The following is a 14,277-nucleotide window of genomic DNA, read 5'->3' on the forward strand; positions in this document are numbered from 1 at the left end:
GGAGGAATAGCAAGGGGGCCACTGTGGAGGGCTGGTAAGGAGGGAGAGGAGGGGAGGGTGAAGGAGGTAAGCTCAGCGAGGAAGAAGGCGTGAGACTGCAGGGCCTGTGGGACTTTGGCGCTCACTCTGGGCAAGTCACGGAAGCGTTGGAGGATCCTGAGCAGGGCAGGAACATGATCTGACTTGGCTGTTCAGAGGGCTATTTGAATGCTGTGTTAGGTCCAGGCCATGATAGAGGTTGAGGCAGAGACTCCTGCAGGAGGCTGTCGCCATCATCCAGGTCAGAGGCGAGGGCGGCCAGCGCTGAGCCGAGTATGCAGGTGGTAAGAAATAAATTCTTGATATGTTTGGAAGGTAAAGTTTGTAGGATTTTCTGATGGATTGTATGCAAAGAGTGAGAAAAAGAAATAAGTCCAATAAGGCCTGAGAAGCTAGAAGGATGAGGCTAGCATTTACCCAGCTGAGAAAAACTTTGGGAAGACTGGGAGTTCTGCCATGGGTCTTGCTAAGTGCAAGATACTTATTAGCTATTCAGACAGGAGAGGAATGGAGTCGGCAGGTAGAGATGCAAGTCTGAGGTTTGGAGAAAGGGTCTGGGCTGGTGACACACAGCTGGTGGTTATTGGAAGACACATAGATTATATTTAGCACCAGGAGGCTGAACGTGATAACTAGGGAGTGAGTGTGGACACAGGAGAGGTCTCAGGATCTACCCCTGGAGCGTCCCAATGTTAAGAGGGTGAGAAGATGAGACAGAGGTCAGCAAAGGATTCCAAGAAGAAGAAACAAGCACATGAAGGGCAGAGCTAAGAAAGAACAGTGTTCCGGGGCAGGGCGCCCTGTAATCCCAGCACTTTGGGAGGCCGAGGCGGGCGGATTACGAGGTCAGGAGATGGAGACTACCCTGGCGAACGATGTTGAAACCCCGTCTCTACTAAAAACACACAAAAAAAATTTGCCAGGCGTGGTGGCGGGTGCCTGTAGTTCCAGCTACTAGGGAGGCTGAGGCAGGAGAATGGCGTGAACCTAGGAGGAGGAGCTTGCAGTGAGCCGAGATTGCACCACTGCATTCCAACCTGGGCAACAGAGCGAGACTCCATTTCAAAAAAACAAAACAAACAAACAAAAAAGAACAGTGTCCCAAGGGCCAAGGGTAATAGTGGCTCAAAGACAAGGAGTGATCAGCTGTATCCAAAGCTGTCAACAGATCATGTAACATGGTCCTGGAGCACAGAGCACTGGGTGCAGTCACAGTGATCGCTGATGGTCTGGACAGGAGATGTTTTGGTGCAGCAGTGGGAAAGAAAGCCCCATCAGAGTGGATTCAAGAGATAATGGGAGGACAAGAATCACAGACAACAGGTAGAGGCAACTCTTGAGGAGTTTTGTTGAAATACAGAGGAGATAACCTATGGTTATGAGAAGTAGAAGAAGGAGGCATTTGTCTGGGTTTGTAGTCGGGGGAGATACTGCTGACATCTTTGTAGATGACACCAACCACACTGGTAAAATGCACTGATCCACCATGGTCTGCATGGTTCCCTGTTTCAAAAGCTGCACAGACACTATTCCAGCAAGAAAGGGCAGAAGGCTGGATGAGCTGAGGAAGTCACCATTTTACTGGTGACCCACAGGAAACCAGACACAGTTGTTGCTCCTATGCATAAGCATGGAGCTACCTGCAAGGCACCCACAACAGCAAAACCATCTCAGTGTCATCATCTCTAATGGCGAAAATATTTTCCCAGACTGCACGGCAGGTAACATGAGGGCTTTGCATTTGAGGCCTTCATCCTCTTGAGAGAATTCCTAGCAGTGTTACTGCTTCCTGACCACTGCAAGGCACATCTACCTTACTTCAGTGCAGATGGAGACAGGGCTCCGTTCTCGGGAAGTTTCCTCTGTAGTGGAACCCAAGTGACCCAATCTAATCTAATTCTTCCTTTTAATGCCCTGTAGCATGAGAGGCTCTCAACCATGTTCATCTCTAATTAAGAATCTCTGGACTACAGCAATTACTGTAGCTACTGCTGTTGATAACAATCATCTCACAGTCTCTTTGTGGTAGGCTGCTATGCAATCTCAATCGCTCACCCACGCTTCTCTGCAGGTTCAGCACACTTCTCGGCCCCGTTATCTTTGAGGGTGGCCATGTGACTTGCTTTGGCCAGTGGAATGTGAACAGCTAAGACAGAAGCCACATTTAAGCATCAGCCTTAAGTTGCTGGTGCAGTTGGCTCTAGGCCCCATTTTGTGAGCATCTGCCCTCAGCCATGACAACTATAAGGCCTACCACCAAAGATGAGGGCTCCTTTGACCTGGGCTCTGGAATTGAATGGCACGCAGAATGAGGTCAAGCCCAGAGTCCAGCTGCGGGCAGAGGAGCTGCAGCTGACCACCATCCTCAGGTGCCATGAGCCAGGTGTAAAAGCTGCTGCTTGTAAGCCGTGGAGAGTTTGGGATTGTCTATTCCTACAGCAAAAGCTGACTGATACACTCTTTTATTAGACTGTCAAATTTATCTAGTGAAAGAACCATGCTTGTTCTTTATGATATGCCCTAATACCCCTAATAAGAATTTTGTAGGCCCCTAATAAGTACGTAGATAACAGGCCAAGGGTCACTGTGTCCATTTTGCTTGGTTGGCTGGCATTTGGAATTAACTCCTAGTTCCTATCACTGACACACTGGCAGTACCATTACCAGCTCCTTAAAGTCATGTTCAAAGTTACCGTCATCTTCCCTTCCTACTTCCTGATTTGGGCTATTGAGTTATGGCTGATTGACAAGGAAAACCCAAATAATTTAGGCTTCAAAAAGAAGTGGGTCCTGGCCATGATATATGCAGTTTCTATTCCTAAGTACTCCCAAACAGTCAAGGCTGAGTAGAGAAAGTCGGCTTTAATTGTGCTTGTGTGCTCAGCTGTGTGCCTTTTGAGCTTAAGACAGGCCACAAGCTTTGCCCAGGGAGTCCCACTGCAAAGAAAACAAACTCTTGCTTTTGCTTATTCAGTAGGTTCCCTTTGCTTATTTAGAGACTGAACTAGGTATTGTGTGGGAATCAGAGGCAATAGAAGGCACAGTTCTTGGTTTCAAGGGGCTTATAGTGTAGTTTAAGAGATAGGATATATGTGTAAAACTCCAAGACAATCGGCCGGGCACAGTGGCTCACGCCTGTAATTCCAGCACTTTGGGAGGCTGAGGCAGGCAGATCATGAGGTCAGGAGATTGAAACCATCCTAGCTAACATGGTGATAATCCCATCTCTACTAAAAATACAAAAAAAAAAAAAAAAATTAGCTGAGCATGGTGGCAGCACCTGTAGTACCAGGTACTCGGGAGGCTGAGGCAGGAGAATCACTTGAACCTGGGAGGTGGAGGTTACAGTGAGCCGAGATTGTGCCACTGCACTCCAGCCTGGGTGACAGAACGTGACTCCGTCTCAAAAAATAAATAAATAAATAAAATAAAATCCAAGACAATCAAGAGATATATACCACTTAATTCTTTAAAAGAGGCAGTGCAGTGTGGTAGGAAAGAGAGCTGGTCTAGAAATCAGGAGACCTGATTCTAGTTTTGGCTCTATTGCTAGTTAATTAAAGTCACAGGAAGATCTTTTCACTGTTCCATGCATGAATAACTGGTTAATATAAAGCCCCTCACATTTCCACAGTTTCATGACTCCACGAGATACCAACCAGCAGCACACTGGGTACCAAGTGCTCAGTGCATGGCAAGGGTAGGAGAGGCTATGCATCTGGAGGTCATCTGTCTTCCTGTCCCTCACCCCATCTCCAAGCTCATCTGGTCCTAGCCTAGTCTGAGAGGTCTCCTATGTCTTGAGTCATGGGCCAAATCTACTGGAGCTGAACTGAAAGTAAAATTTAAGCAAATGAGTCCAGAATTGTTCTCAGACACCACAAACTGAAGAGGAAAGAGTAGGAGGAGTTCTCCTAAAGTGGACTGAGCCCCCAGGAGCACCTTGGGCTGGCATTTGCTGGCACCTCCCCAGGGGGCCTGAAGCCACTGTGTTCAGTACCTGGGGTGCATCCATAATGGGCCAGGCTTCTGCAGGAGTGGCAGAAGAGGTGTTGTCCACGTGACTGACATCCAGATAGATAATACCTCTCCAAACCCCTCCGCTGATTCAGAGAGCTGAATACCCTCCTCTCTTTGGGTAAAATCACTTCTCACAATGACAGGTGTGGTGTCCCCAGTGGGGCTCCTGAGGCCTGGACTGCCCTATTTGACAGGACGGGAGGAGAGGGCTGGGAGAAAGGTTAAAACAGAACTTTTACAACATCCACTGATGCTTTCCTCATTGTTCTTTGGAAAAATACAGAAAGTAGAGATAATCTCATTGGCTAAAGTGCTCTGGAGCCTTGGGGATTAGCCACCTGGCTCTTCTGCTGCAAAATGTATTTAAATCCCTATCCCAGGGCCTCCAGGGTGGCTCAGATGGCCATGGGATTACTTCTTTTATGTGGTATTCATGTGGCCGAGTGACTGCTGTGAACTGTCTCCAGGAGTTTCCAGGAGCTGGGACCACAGTGTGTTTTAAGGTACTTACCTCAGAGTAGGGTTCTTCAGCTCAAAGGAACTCATTTTAAAACAAAAACAAAAACCCCTCCATTTATATGAAATCAGGTCCCTTTGTAGAGTGTTGTTGGCAGTTCAGCAAAGGACAGCAGGAGGTGGTGAGAAGATAACACTGTACACAAGAACAGGCTTCACTTACTTGGGACTCCGGACACCAGCCGCAGGGGTCGCAGCACGCGGAAGGCCCTCAGCGCTTTCACATCAAATCCGGCCCCTTTCCCTCCAAGAGCGTTTGCCCCGTCTGCTTTGGTTGCTTGTTCTAAAATTGCACTAAAAAGCCTAGAAGAGAGGAAAGAGAGAAGGACTGTCAGGACTGGGTTTTTTTTTGCCCAGCTGGGGCTCTGACCTCTGGATGCAGCCCGGAAAAGCAGATTGCGCAGGGGTCTCCAGCCCAGGAGTGGGCGCTGTGGGCATGCGTGGAGTCTGTGGGTAGTTGTAAGCTGACATCCCCTCAGTGTGGGTGGTGGCTATGCCCAGGGTGCCACCACGGCCCAGGGAGGCCTGAGCGAGCTGAGGGACAGGCCCTCTGCCATCATAAAGCATGAGCTGGACAGGTGCTGGACAAAAGTGGGAAGCAGGTGACGTCTGTCGTCAGTCCTCATCTCCTTGAGGAGCCCTCTGCCCTCTCCATGGTATCCCAGCACCCCTCCCAGGGGTGCCAGCAACCACGTGCTCTATTTCCCCACCTCCTTCCTTCTAGAGACCCCCTCTCTTTGACTTGTTCCTGGCCCATGGAAATCTCTTTTGTGCTGGCCTCGGTGGCTGCTCAGGAGGCAGGTGCTGCACAAATGAATGAATGGTTCAGTGGTTAAACAAGAAGGTCTCAAGTGGGGCAAAACCACACGTGCATGTAACTGAGATGCAGGGCTTTTGGCCCTGCCACTGTAGGTCTGAGCTGGCATATTCACTCCTCCAACAAACAAGAACACCTGTGACGTGTTGGGCACTGTTCTAGACACTGGGGCTACAGCAAAATGGACAAAGCCCTTCCCCTCATGGAACTTACATTCTAGCAGGGAGACAGACAATAAACTGAGCAATCAATAAACAGACACTGCAGCTTAGAGTGATGAGTGCTGAGCAGGAGGGGCAGCGAGGGGCTCTGCAGAGAGAGGGTGAGGGCTGCCTCCCTTCCCACCTGAGAGGTCTGCACAAAGAACTCCCTGCAGGTGACACTTGAGCAGAGGCCTATGGGAAGTGAGGGTGGGACCCACTTCATTATCTAGAGACTGTTCCAGGCACAGAGGAAGCAGGCGAGCCAGGGGCCCAAGGGAGGAGCAGGGTGTGCGTTAGAGGAACAACAGCGACCAGTGTGGCTGGAGCAGAGCAGGAAAAGAGGAGAACTGTGGGAGAGGAAGTTGGAGAGGAAATAGGGAACCCCAGCAGGTACTGGTATCCTCTCTGAGACAGAAGCCACTGCGGGACTTTGAGCAGGAGAGTGACAGTGACTTAACTACAGGTCTAAAAGAATGATTCTGCTGTTGTGGGAGACTCCCCTGTCGGGGGCGAGGCCAGAGACCAGCTGCTGCAGTCACCCAGGCACGAGACGCTGGTGGCTCAGAACGAGTGGTGGTGTTGGAGGTAGTGAGAAAAAGTTGGATACCAGATTTACCTTAAGGTAAAGCTGGTGGGACTGGCTGATGGACTAGATGTGAGGTGTGAGAAAGAGAGGGGAATCAGAGAAGATTCCAACAGTTTGGGCGTGAGCAACAGGAATGATGAGATATGGTGGAATGGACATCAAGGGTTCTGCCGAGAACTTCTTGAAGTTTAAGTTGTTGCTTGGACATCAAATGCATGTCTTGAGTTGGTTCTACTGTGTCTGGAGGTCAGTGGGGAGGTCTAAGCTGGAGACAAAAGCGCAGTAGTTGCATAGTTCATATTTAAAGTCAAATTGTATGGGACTACCTAGGAGGCCAGCACAGAAGGTGAGGATGTGAAAGGACCCAACCCTGCAGTGCTCCCACACTGCGGGGTCAAGAGAGGAGAAAGCAACAAGAGAGACTGATGAGGGATGGCTTGCAGAGCAGTGACGTGGAGAGAACAGCACCCCATGAAGCAGGTGGTCAGTGAACAGGCAGTGGTGTCACATGCTGCAGAAACACAGCTGGACACCGACCACTGGGTTTACCAACATCAAGACCATCTAGACCTTGAAGGCATCTGTGTTGGTGGAGCGATGTGGACAAACACCTAGCAGATATAGGTTCAAGAGAGCATGGGAGGAGCGGGAGACCGTGAGGATAGACAGCCCTAGCCAACAGAAATATGAGGCAAGCCACAGGTGTGAGCTGCAGGTGTAATTTACCTTTGCTAGGAGCCACATTAAAAAGTAAAAACAGGTGAAATTAACAGTGATCATAGATTTTATTTCACCCAACATAGCCAAAATATTATCATCTCAACATGTAATAAATATAAAAAATTATTCATGAGACATTTGTCATTCCTTGTCTTGTAACTAAATCTTTGAAATATGCTGTATATTGTATACTTATGATTATTATTGCAATTCAGATTAGCCACATTTCAAGTGCCGAATGGCCACATGTGGCTACCGTAGAGACACGTCTTTTGAGAAATTTTGCTGTAAATGAGCACAGAAAAAAAGGGGGTTACTAGAAGTGGGAGTGGAGTGAAGAGGGTTTTGTTTCTGAATGGGAGATAGGACAGCATTTTTCTATGTGATGGGAATCATCTAACAGAGGCAGAAAATGTGATGACAGAGAAGTGAGAGAGAACCGCTGCTGGTAGGACGGAGCTCCTTCGTTGGCAAGAAGGGGATGGGTGCACACGAAGGGTGTCCACCTGTGCAGGGGCAGGGCTGTGTGCCATGGTTCAGTAAGAAGGCACATTGTCAGCACAGACTCGTGGTTGTGGGAATATATGAAAGTCCCCTCCTGACTGCGTCTTTCTCAGGGAACTGGGGAACGAGGCCATCAGCCGAAAATGTGAAAAGGGGAAGGAGATGGGAAGTGTGAAGAGAGAGGCAAGGGTGCTGAAAGAATTCTCTCAGAAAGCAGAAGGGTGAATGGAGTGGAGACAAAGCAGGAGAGCCCTCAGGTGTCACCAGGGGCCTCCTCAAGGTTGGAGGTCATGAGTGTAAAGTGAGACTCTGCTCAACTTTGCAGATTTCTTGACCCTTTCCAGATACCAAGCAGATCTCTAGTTGGACTTGATTAGGGTTGGTGTTTTTCCAGGTGTGTAAGATAAACAGACAGAAGACTAAGAATGCGCTGAGCATAAATGCAAGCCTTGAGTGAGTGCAGCAGTGGCACATGGCATCTGCACTGGCTGGAAGGAGGGTGGACATGGTGGCAGGGATGAAGAGTGCAGTGGGACGAAGGGATTAGAGTGCGGTGGAATGAAGGGATCATGGGAGTCAGGGTGAGAGAGGGAGGGGACGGGAAAGACGGTGGTGCTGGTTAGACAGTAGGATGTATAGATTTGGGATTATGGGGTAGGTGTTATCAGTGGTGACAGGGATATTGGCTATAACCATGGGAGTGGGCCTACTGAGATAGGCTCCCCAGAAGGCAGATATCCAGGAACCAAGAAGCTACTGTAGGGAAGGTAGAGAAGAAGTGAGTGTTGGAGTGAAGTAGAGTGAGCCAAGAGCCCATGTCCTAAAGGCACAAGGAGGGGTGACTCAAAGGTCTACAGAAGGTTGCAGTAAAGAGAAGTAAGGCATAGAGGATCTGATGACACAAATGTCAAAAGGGAGGGGGGGGTGCAGTGGAGCAGAAATCAGGAGCTGGCAGAGCCCCCTTAGACCTGGCAATCTGGTGCAGTGGAAGGAGGCTTCTGGGACAGGAAGTGGCTGCCTGCTGAGAGACAGCAGAGAAAGCTGTACCCTCATGGGAGAATCTGGAAGTGACTGGAAAGGAAACTGAGAACTGGGCCACCTGTTTTGCAAACAAAGTTTTGTTGGAATTCAGTTACACCCACTCATGGAGATACTGCTCTTGTCCTGCTGCTGGGCAGGGTGGAGTAGCTGGAACAGAGACTTGGCTTGCAAAGATGAAAACCAGCATCTGGCCCTTACAGAAAAGTTGACTGACCCCGAACAGGCGAGAGACTATGGGGATGGGAGGGCACAGTGGGAAGGTTTCCGCCGTGGGGTAGTGAGAAAGGAGGGGTTAGATCACAGGATGCACAGAGCCACATGGGAACAGGAGTCCGGGTGATGAGGGATGACTCAAGAATTTTGGGCTTTTCATGGCAACCGAGAAAAATAGGGGAAAGGGCGTGCAGGGCGATTTCTGTCCTTTATACCCAGAGAGGACGCAATGGATTCACTGGCAGCAGAGTGCACTACACGCTGGGTCGTGTTTCTTCAGTAGTGGGGCCTGGGATCAAGGAGGGCGCTCAGGTATGGGGAGTGGGTCTCCACATCGGGTCTGAACTATGAGCCAGGGCAACTTTGATTCAGGAGCAATAGGCTTGAGCTCTTAAGTGACTTATGTCCCAGGTAACTGGAGCTAGAAATGGGAAGCTGCAGCTGGGGGATTAGCCAGATGCATTAGCAGAAGTTCAGGGCCAGGCAGGGCTGAGCCATGAGGGAATTGGCCTAGAAACGCTCCATGGAGGCTCCCAGGCACTGACTGGCTGAGTGACTGGGGTTCTGGCTCCTCTGGTCCAGAGGACGTCCCTTCTATCTGGTCTGTGTACTGGACCTCTGAGCGAGACTCTCAACAGCGGGCTCTGAAGCCGAATGAAGTTTGAGGACCCTGTCCAGGCCGTATCTGCAGTGTCTCTCAGCCTGGCGACTTGACAGCTTCCTAATTTAGCTGGTGAGGCCTTGAATCCCAGGCAGAAGTTGCCAGGATGGGGGAGTGGGCTTCTTTCTCTACAAGGGAAATGTTCTTTCCACTGAAGCCTGGATCACTGAGACCAGAGGAAACGAAGACTCGTTTGCAAATTTGTCAAACAACATTCCAAATGCAAACCAGATTTTGTTCCCAGTATTTCCTGCAAGAAAGCAATATGCTTATCCGAATAAAAGATGTTCACAAAATAGGATTCAGTGAAGGGAGTGGAGATTAGACAACTTGCCCTTTATCCGCTTTTAATTTTCAAAGGGTAGAAAATTCAAACATGGATGTAGGAGTGGCTGGTGTATTTCTTCTCAATGAGACGTTCTAAAGGCAAAACCACTGCTTGGTGCCCACTGGTCCCTAAGGATTGGGCTCTGACGTGGATGCCTGGCTGAAGGATTGCTCTGGGAGCTGTGTTTGGCAAATCTGTAGCCAGGCAGTGGAGCTGTTAGAAGAAAAGGATCGTGAGGCTGTAGAATGATCGTGAGGCCCAGATAATGGGAAAGGCAGGGCCACCACCCTGCTAGGGAGGCAGGGCAACAAAGCCTCACTGGCTGGCATGGAACCTCCTGAGCAGGAGATCCACTGAGGATTCCATGGTCCCTGGGTAGGGGGAGGTGAATCTGAGGCCACCACAGTCCCTCCATGTTTATTCAGCAGTCCCACCACCAAGAGGCCTCTGCTTTAGGAAGGAAAGGAATGCCCTGTGTCATGTGCCACCAGAATAGCAATGCAGAGACGAGGCTCTCAGCCTGGCACTCAGGCAGTAGGCAGGCAGGTCCACCTTTCTCCAGGGCAAGTCAGGCTCCCCCAGCTGTGTGGGAGGCCAGGGGAAACCTTTCCCTACAGCTACAGAGGAGGGGCCAAGGATAGCAGATATTTTCCAAGAGACCCAGAGAAGCAAAGGGCTACCCAATATTACTACTTAACATTGCCAAGGAAGCAGAAAAAGGAGGCGGGCTGAAGAGAGGTGGTAAGCTGCACCCTCCAGCGATGGCGGATCGTTATAAGGATGGGCTGAGTTAGACAGGATGAAGAGCCCTTAGGAGAAGAGAGACTAGGTGCCAAATACGTCCCAGTGCAAGTACAACCACAAGCTGGGCCACTGCTGGTGTCATAACCTCTGTGGCTTAGAAACAGGAGCACACGGCTGGGCGCGGAGGCTCAAGCCTATAATCCCAGCACTTTGGGAGGCTGAGGCGGACGGATCACGAGGTCAGGAGATCGAGACCATCCTGGCTAACACGGTGAAACCCCGTCTCTACTAAAAAATACAAAAAACTAGCCGGGCGAGGTGGTGGGCGCCTGTAGTCCCAGCTACTCAGGAGGCTGAGGCAGGAGAATGGCGTAAACCCGGGAGGCGGAGGTTGCAGTGAGCTGAGATCTGGCCACTGCACTCCAGCCTGGGTGACAGAGCGAGACTCCGTCTCAAAAAAAAAAAAAAAGAAACAGGAGCACACAACTGGATGCCTCCCTTTCTTCATCAGCCTCATGGCCTAGACCCCAGGGAGATGTGACTGGAATCCGGGCTGACCCCACAGAAAAGCCTGGCCCCCTATGGTTGTGGGGAGGAGTCTAAGGGATGAAGCTGGGTCCAGACAGGCTGCAGGTGAGGCATGAAGCATGGGCCAGAGATGCACCACTGTACTGCTTCCCTGTCAACTCAGGCAGGGCCCCTCCCTCCCAGGGCTGCTGTTTGGTGCCTACTCCCCCTGTACTTCTTGTCTCTGCGTCCCCAACTCATGATTTAATTAAGACCACATATGGGGCAAAGCACATATAATCAATTCCAACTCACTCCAAAATTCCAAAATTTTGCCTAAATAAAATTCGTCCCTGCAAGTCACCCTCATCCCTCCACTGGTCCCAGAAGCAGCTGCTCCCATTCCCAAGGCTCTTTTCTATGCATGTGCAAAAGGCTCCCAGGAGACTGAGGCCTTAAGAAAGATGCCGAATTCTGAAAAGGATTTAGGGGCATTTGGAACAACCCACCTTAAGGACTTTGGCTATGGTTTACTGAGCTATTCAAGGCATGCGTTTAGCCGCTCTTTGTTTATCCTGGCATGAGCAGAAGCCGCAAAATCTCTCCTATAGCTGCATGCACACCCTGAGTGCTGTGAGCCAGAGCTAGACCTGGCTAACGACACTAATAACCTCAGTGCCCCTCGTATCACCTAAATATTCCTGAGGTTCATATGGCCAAAGTGCATCATTCATTGGCCAGGCAAAATAACGCAACAAAGAAAAAAAAAGAACCCCTAACGTGGTTCCAAGCAACCTCGTGAGCCATCCAGATGGCCAGAGACGAGGAAATAACTCGTAAATGATCTCGATGTCCTCCTGCGTTATTTCCTGCAGTAAAGACCAGGCACTCTCACAAGATGGTGAACGGCGGGTGCTCTGGAGACATCCACAATGGCTGTGTCTCCTCCGGGATGGCACAAAAGGATCCTCCAAAAATAGGCCTCTGGGACAAAGAGCTCCTGACATTCTGGCCTTGACTCTGCAGACTGCCAGGATTTCAAGGGAGGGAGAGTCCAAGGCGGCAGCCACTTGAGCACTCACTGGGCTCAGAGTAACAAGGGACTAGCCCAAAGGAGCCGGCTTCTTCTCAGGGTAAAATCTGCTGCAATGGGCTCCCTCCTATGACAAGACGGATGTGTTGACGGAACTTCATCACCTGCGTTTTAATAACCTACACTTCACCAGTGTATGTAGGCCTGTTAGGTACAAATCGTTTATGGAGAATCTTTTTGTGGGGTTACTAACTTATTTATAAGGAGATCACTCTACATTTTATTTCAGATTCTTTGCATTGCTGTTTTGAAAGCCTAGACGGACTCTTATGCTACCGTGGAGCAGGGTGTCTGGGGGGAAGCTGCATTTGATTGGGGTTTGGTTACCTGTCCTCTTTGCCTTTCATAGTTCCCTGTTTCCTTCTCACCCACCTGTCTTGAGCAGTCTGGTTCCCTGGGGCCACAGAACCAGGGCCCCTGTAGAGTGAGAATGGGGATGTGGCCTCCGTACGAGTCCAGAGCACAGGCACAGCCCATGTGCGCCCCACCCTCACCCCACACCTGCAGACTGTATGCTCACGGACGAGCTGTCCCAAATGTGCTCAGTGATACAGCAGGGAAACTGGCAGAGGAACTGCGGGACCAGATGTGGTCTGAGATGACATGAAGTCCTTAAGCAAGAGGACATCCTTAGCGGCACCGAGCGGCATGGGTTCCATTAGGAGCACTCAGGTCCAACTAACTGTGTGTGTGCCTGAGTGGGAGTGGCAGAGAGGGGTGTGTGTGTGTGCCTGTGTGGGAGTGGCAGAGAGGGGTGTGGGAGTGGCAGAGAGGGGTGTGGGAGTGGCAGAGAGGGGTGTGGGAGTGGCAGAGAGGGGTGTGGGAGTGGTAGAGAGGGGTGTGTGTGTGTGCCTGTGTGGGAGTGGCAGAGAGGGGTGTGTGTGTGCGTGCACCTGTGTGGGAGTGGCAGAGAGGGGTATGGGAGTGGCAGAGAGGGGGGTGTGTGTGTGCGCACCTGTGTGGGAGTGGCAGAGAGGGGTGTGTGTGTGTGCACTCCTGTGTGGGAGTGGTAGAGAGGGGTGTGGGAGTGGTAGAGGGAACATCCTGTCCCTCTGGGGAAGTCTGAATTCAAAGTGATTTTCAGGGATCCTTTCTTTTGCCTGAAGGCCAGCACAGTTAGGACCGAATTGAAAAGAGATACTACAGAAGGAAGAAGAGGGATGTACTGGTGAGATAGCCAGGTGGGAAGTGGTCCCCAGAGAAACTCCAGCCAGCCTGCACACTGGCAGGAGTGCACACGGGGGTGGAACCACAGACGTTCACGCCACCGTTTGCAGCAGGGAGACCTGACCCCTTCTTTTCCTGGCTAAAACCTTGGATTCTGTCTGCGAGGCGGGAAGCCCATGGGCAGGAAGCGCACACTCTCACTTTGCCAAGAATCTCTCTTTCCCTTTCTGTTCCTTTAGCAAAATAAATCTCATTTTTCTCACTCTCTAAATCATCTGCGAGCCTAAGTTTTTGTGGCCATATGACAAGGACCCCGTCTCTAGCAAACCTAACGAAAAGTCCCGCAACACTGGTACGATAAAGGGAAAGAGACAGGCAGGGATACTTACCCCACAACCACAATGATAAAATCGAGCAGATTCCAGCCGTTGCGGAGGTAGGCATTGGGGTGAAAGAGGAGTCCATAGGCGATGACTTTTAAAAATGCTTCCACCGTAAAAATTATGAGAAAGAGATATTCCACTCGTTCCTAGGAAACAAAAATAGAAAAGAGAGAAAAATAAGTCATTCGTTTGGGGATTTGGAAAGTTTGGAACCAGCAGATCTCACAAGTAGATGGAAAACAGTGCTGCCCCCACTGTGGTGGGACCAAGTGGGGACAGCCAGGCCAAATGAGCAACTCCACAGCTCTACCACGACAGCACCAACCTACTGGGGATTATGGGATTTTTTTTTTTTTTCGTCAAAGTTCCCCCATTAAAACGTAAATATTAGATTAGTGGAAAAATCTCCTACTTTTTGAAACATTTTATTTAGTTAATCAGTTGACATTTTATTGTGCCCTCCCAGACGAGAAGTCACAATGTCTCCATCTAATGGAAAACAATGTCAGGGCAAAAAGAGAAGGGGATAAAGCAGAGCTCCTGGAAAATCGTGCTACAATTCTGCAGGAACAAGCCGTGAAGACAGCGGACTTGGTGTTGGGGAAGGTACTAGCTGAGTTCCTCCAAATGACGGAGCGAAAATGCAGCCACAAAGAAATGGAGACGGTGACGATCCCTTAAGAGCAGCCCGGACAGAGGCCACCTGCTCACATACACTGATCCAGAAACGTGAAA

General features: G+C 50.1%; 1 protein-coding gene across 38 annotated transcripts in view; it reads right to left on the bottom strand.

Moving 5' to 3' along the window:
* Nucleotides 1-14,277, bottom strand: part of LOC117090701 (voltage-dependent L-type calcium channel subunit alpha-1C) — a 744,659-nt gene that overhangs the window by 238,283 nt on the left and 492,099 nt on the right. For all 38 annotated transcript variants that reach the window (XM_033223225.1, XM_033223240.1, XM_033223224.1 and 35 more), the window contains exons 4-5: nt 13,549-13,688; nt 4,739-4,878 (exon numbers count right to left, since the gene is read on the bottom strand). In XM_033223225.1, the coding sequence (XP_033079116.1) occupies nt 4,739-4,878; nt 13,549-13,688 (280 nt within the window). The remainder of the gene's footprint in view (nt 1-4,738; nt 4,879-13,548; nt 13,689-14,277) is intronic.

This window comes from Trachypithecus francoisi, unplaced genomic scaffold, assembly GCF_009764315.1.
Source record: "Trachypithecus francoisi isolate TF-2019V2 unplaced genomic scaffold, Tfra_2.0 Lachesis_group11, whole genome shotgun sequence".
NCBI lineage: Eukaryota > Metazoa > Chordata > Mammalia > Primates > Cercopithecidae > Trachypithecus > Trachypithecus francoisi.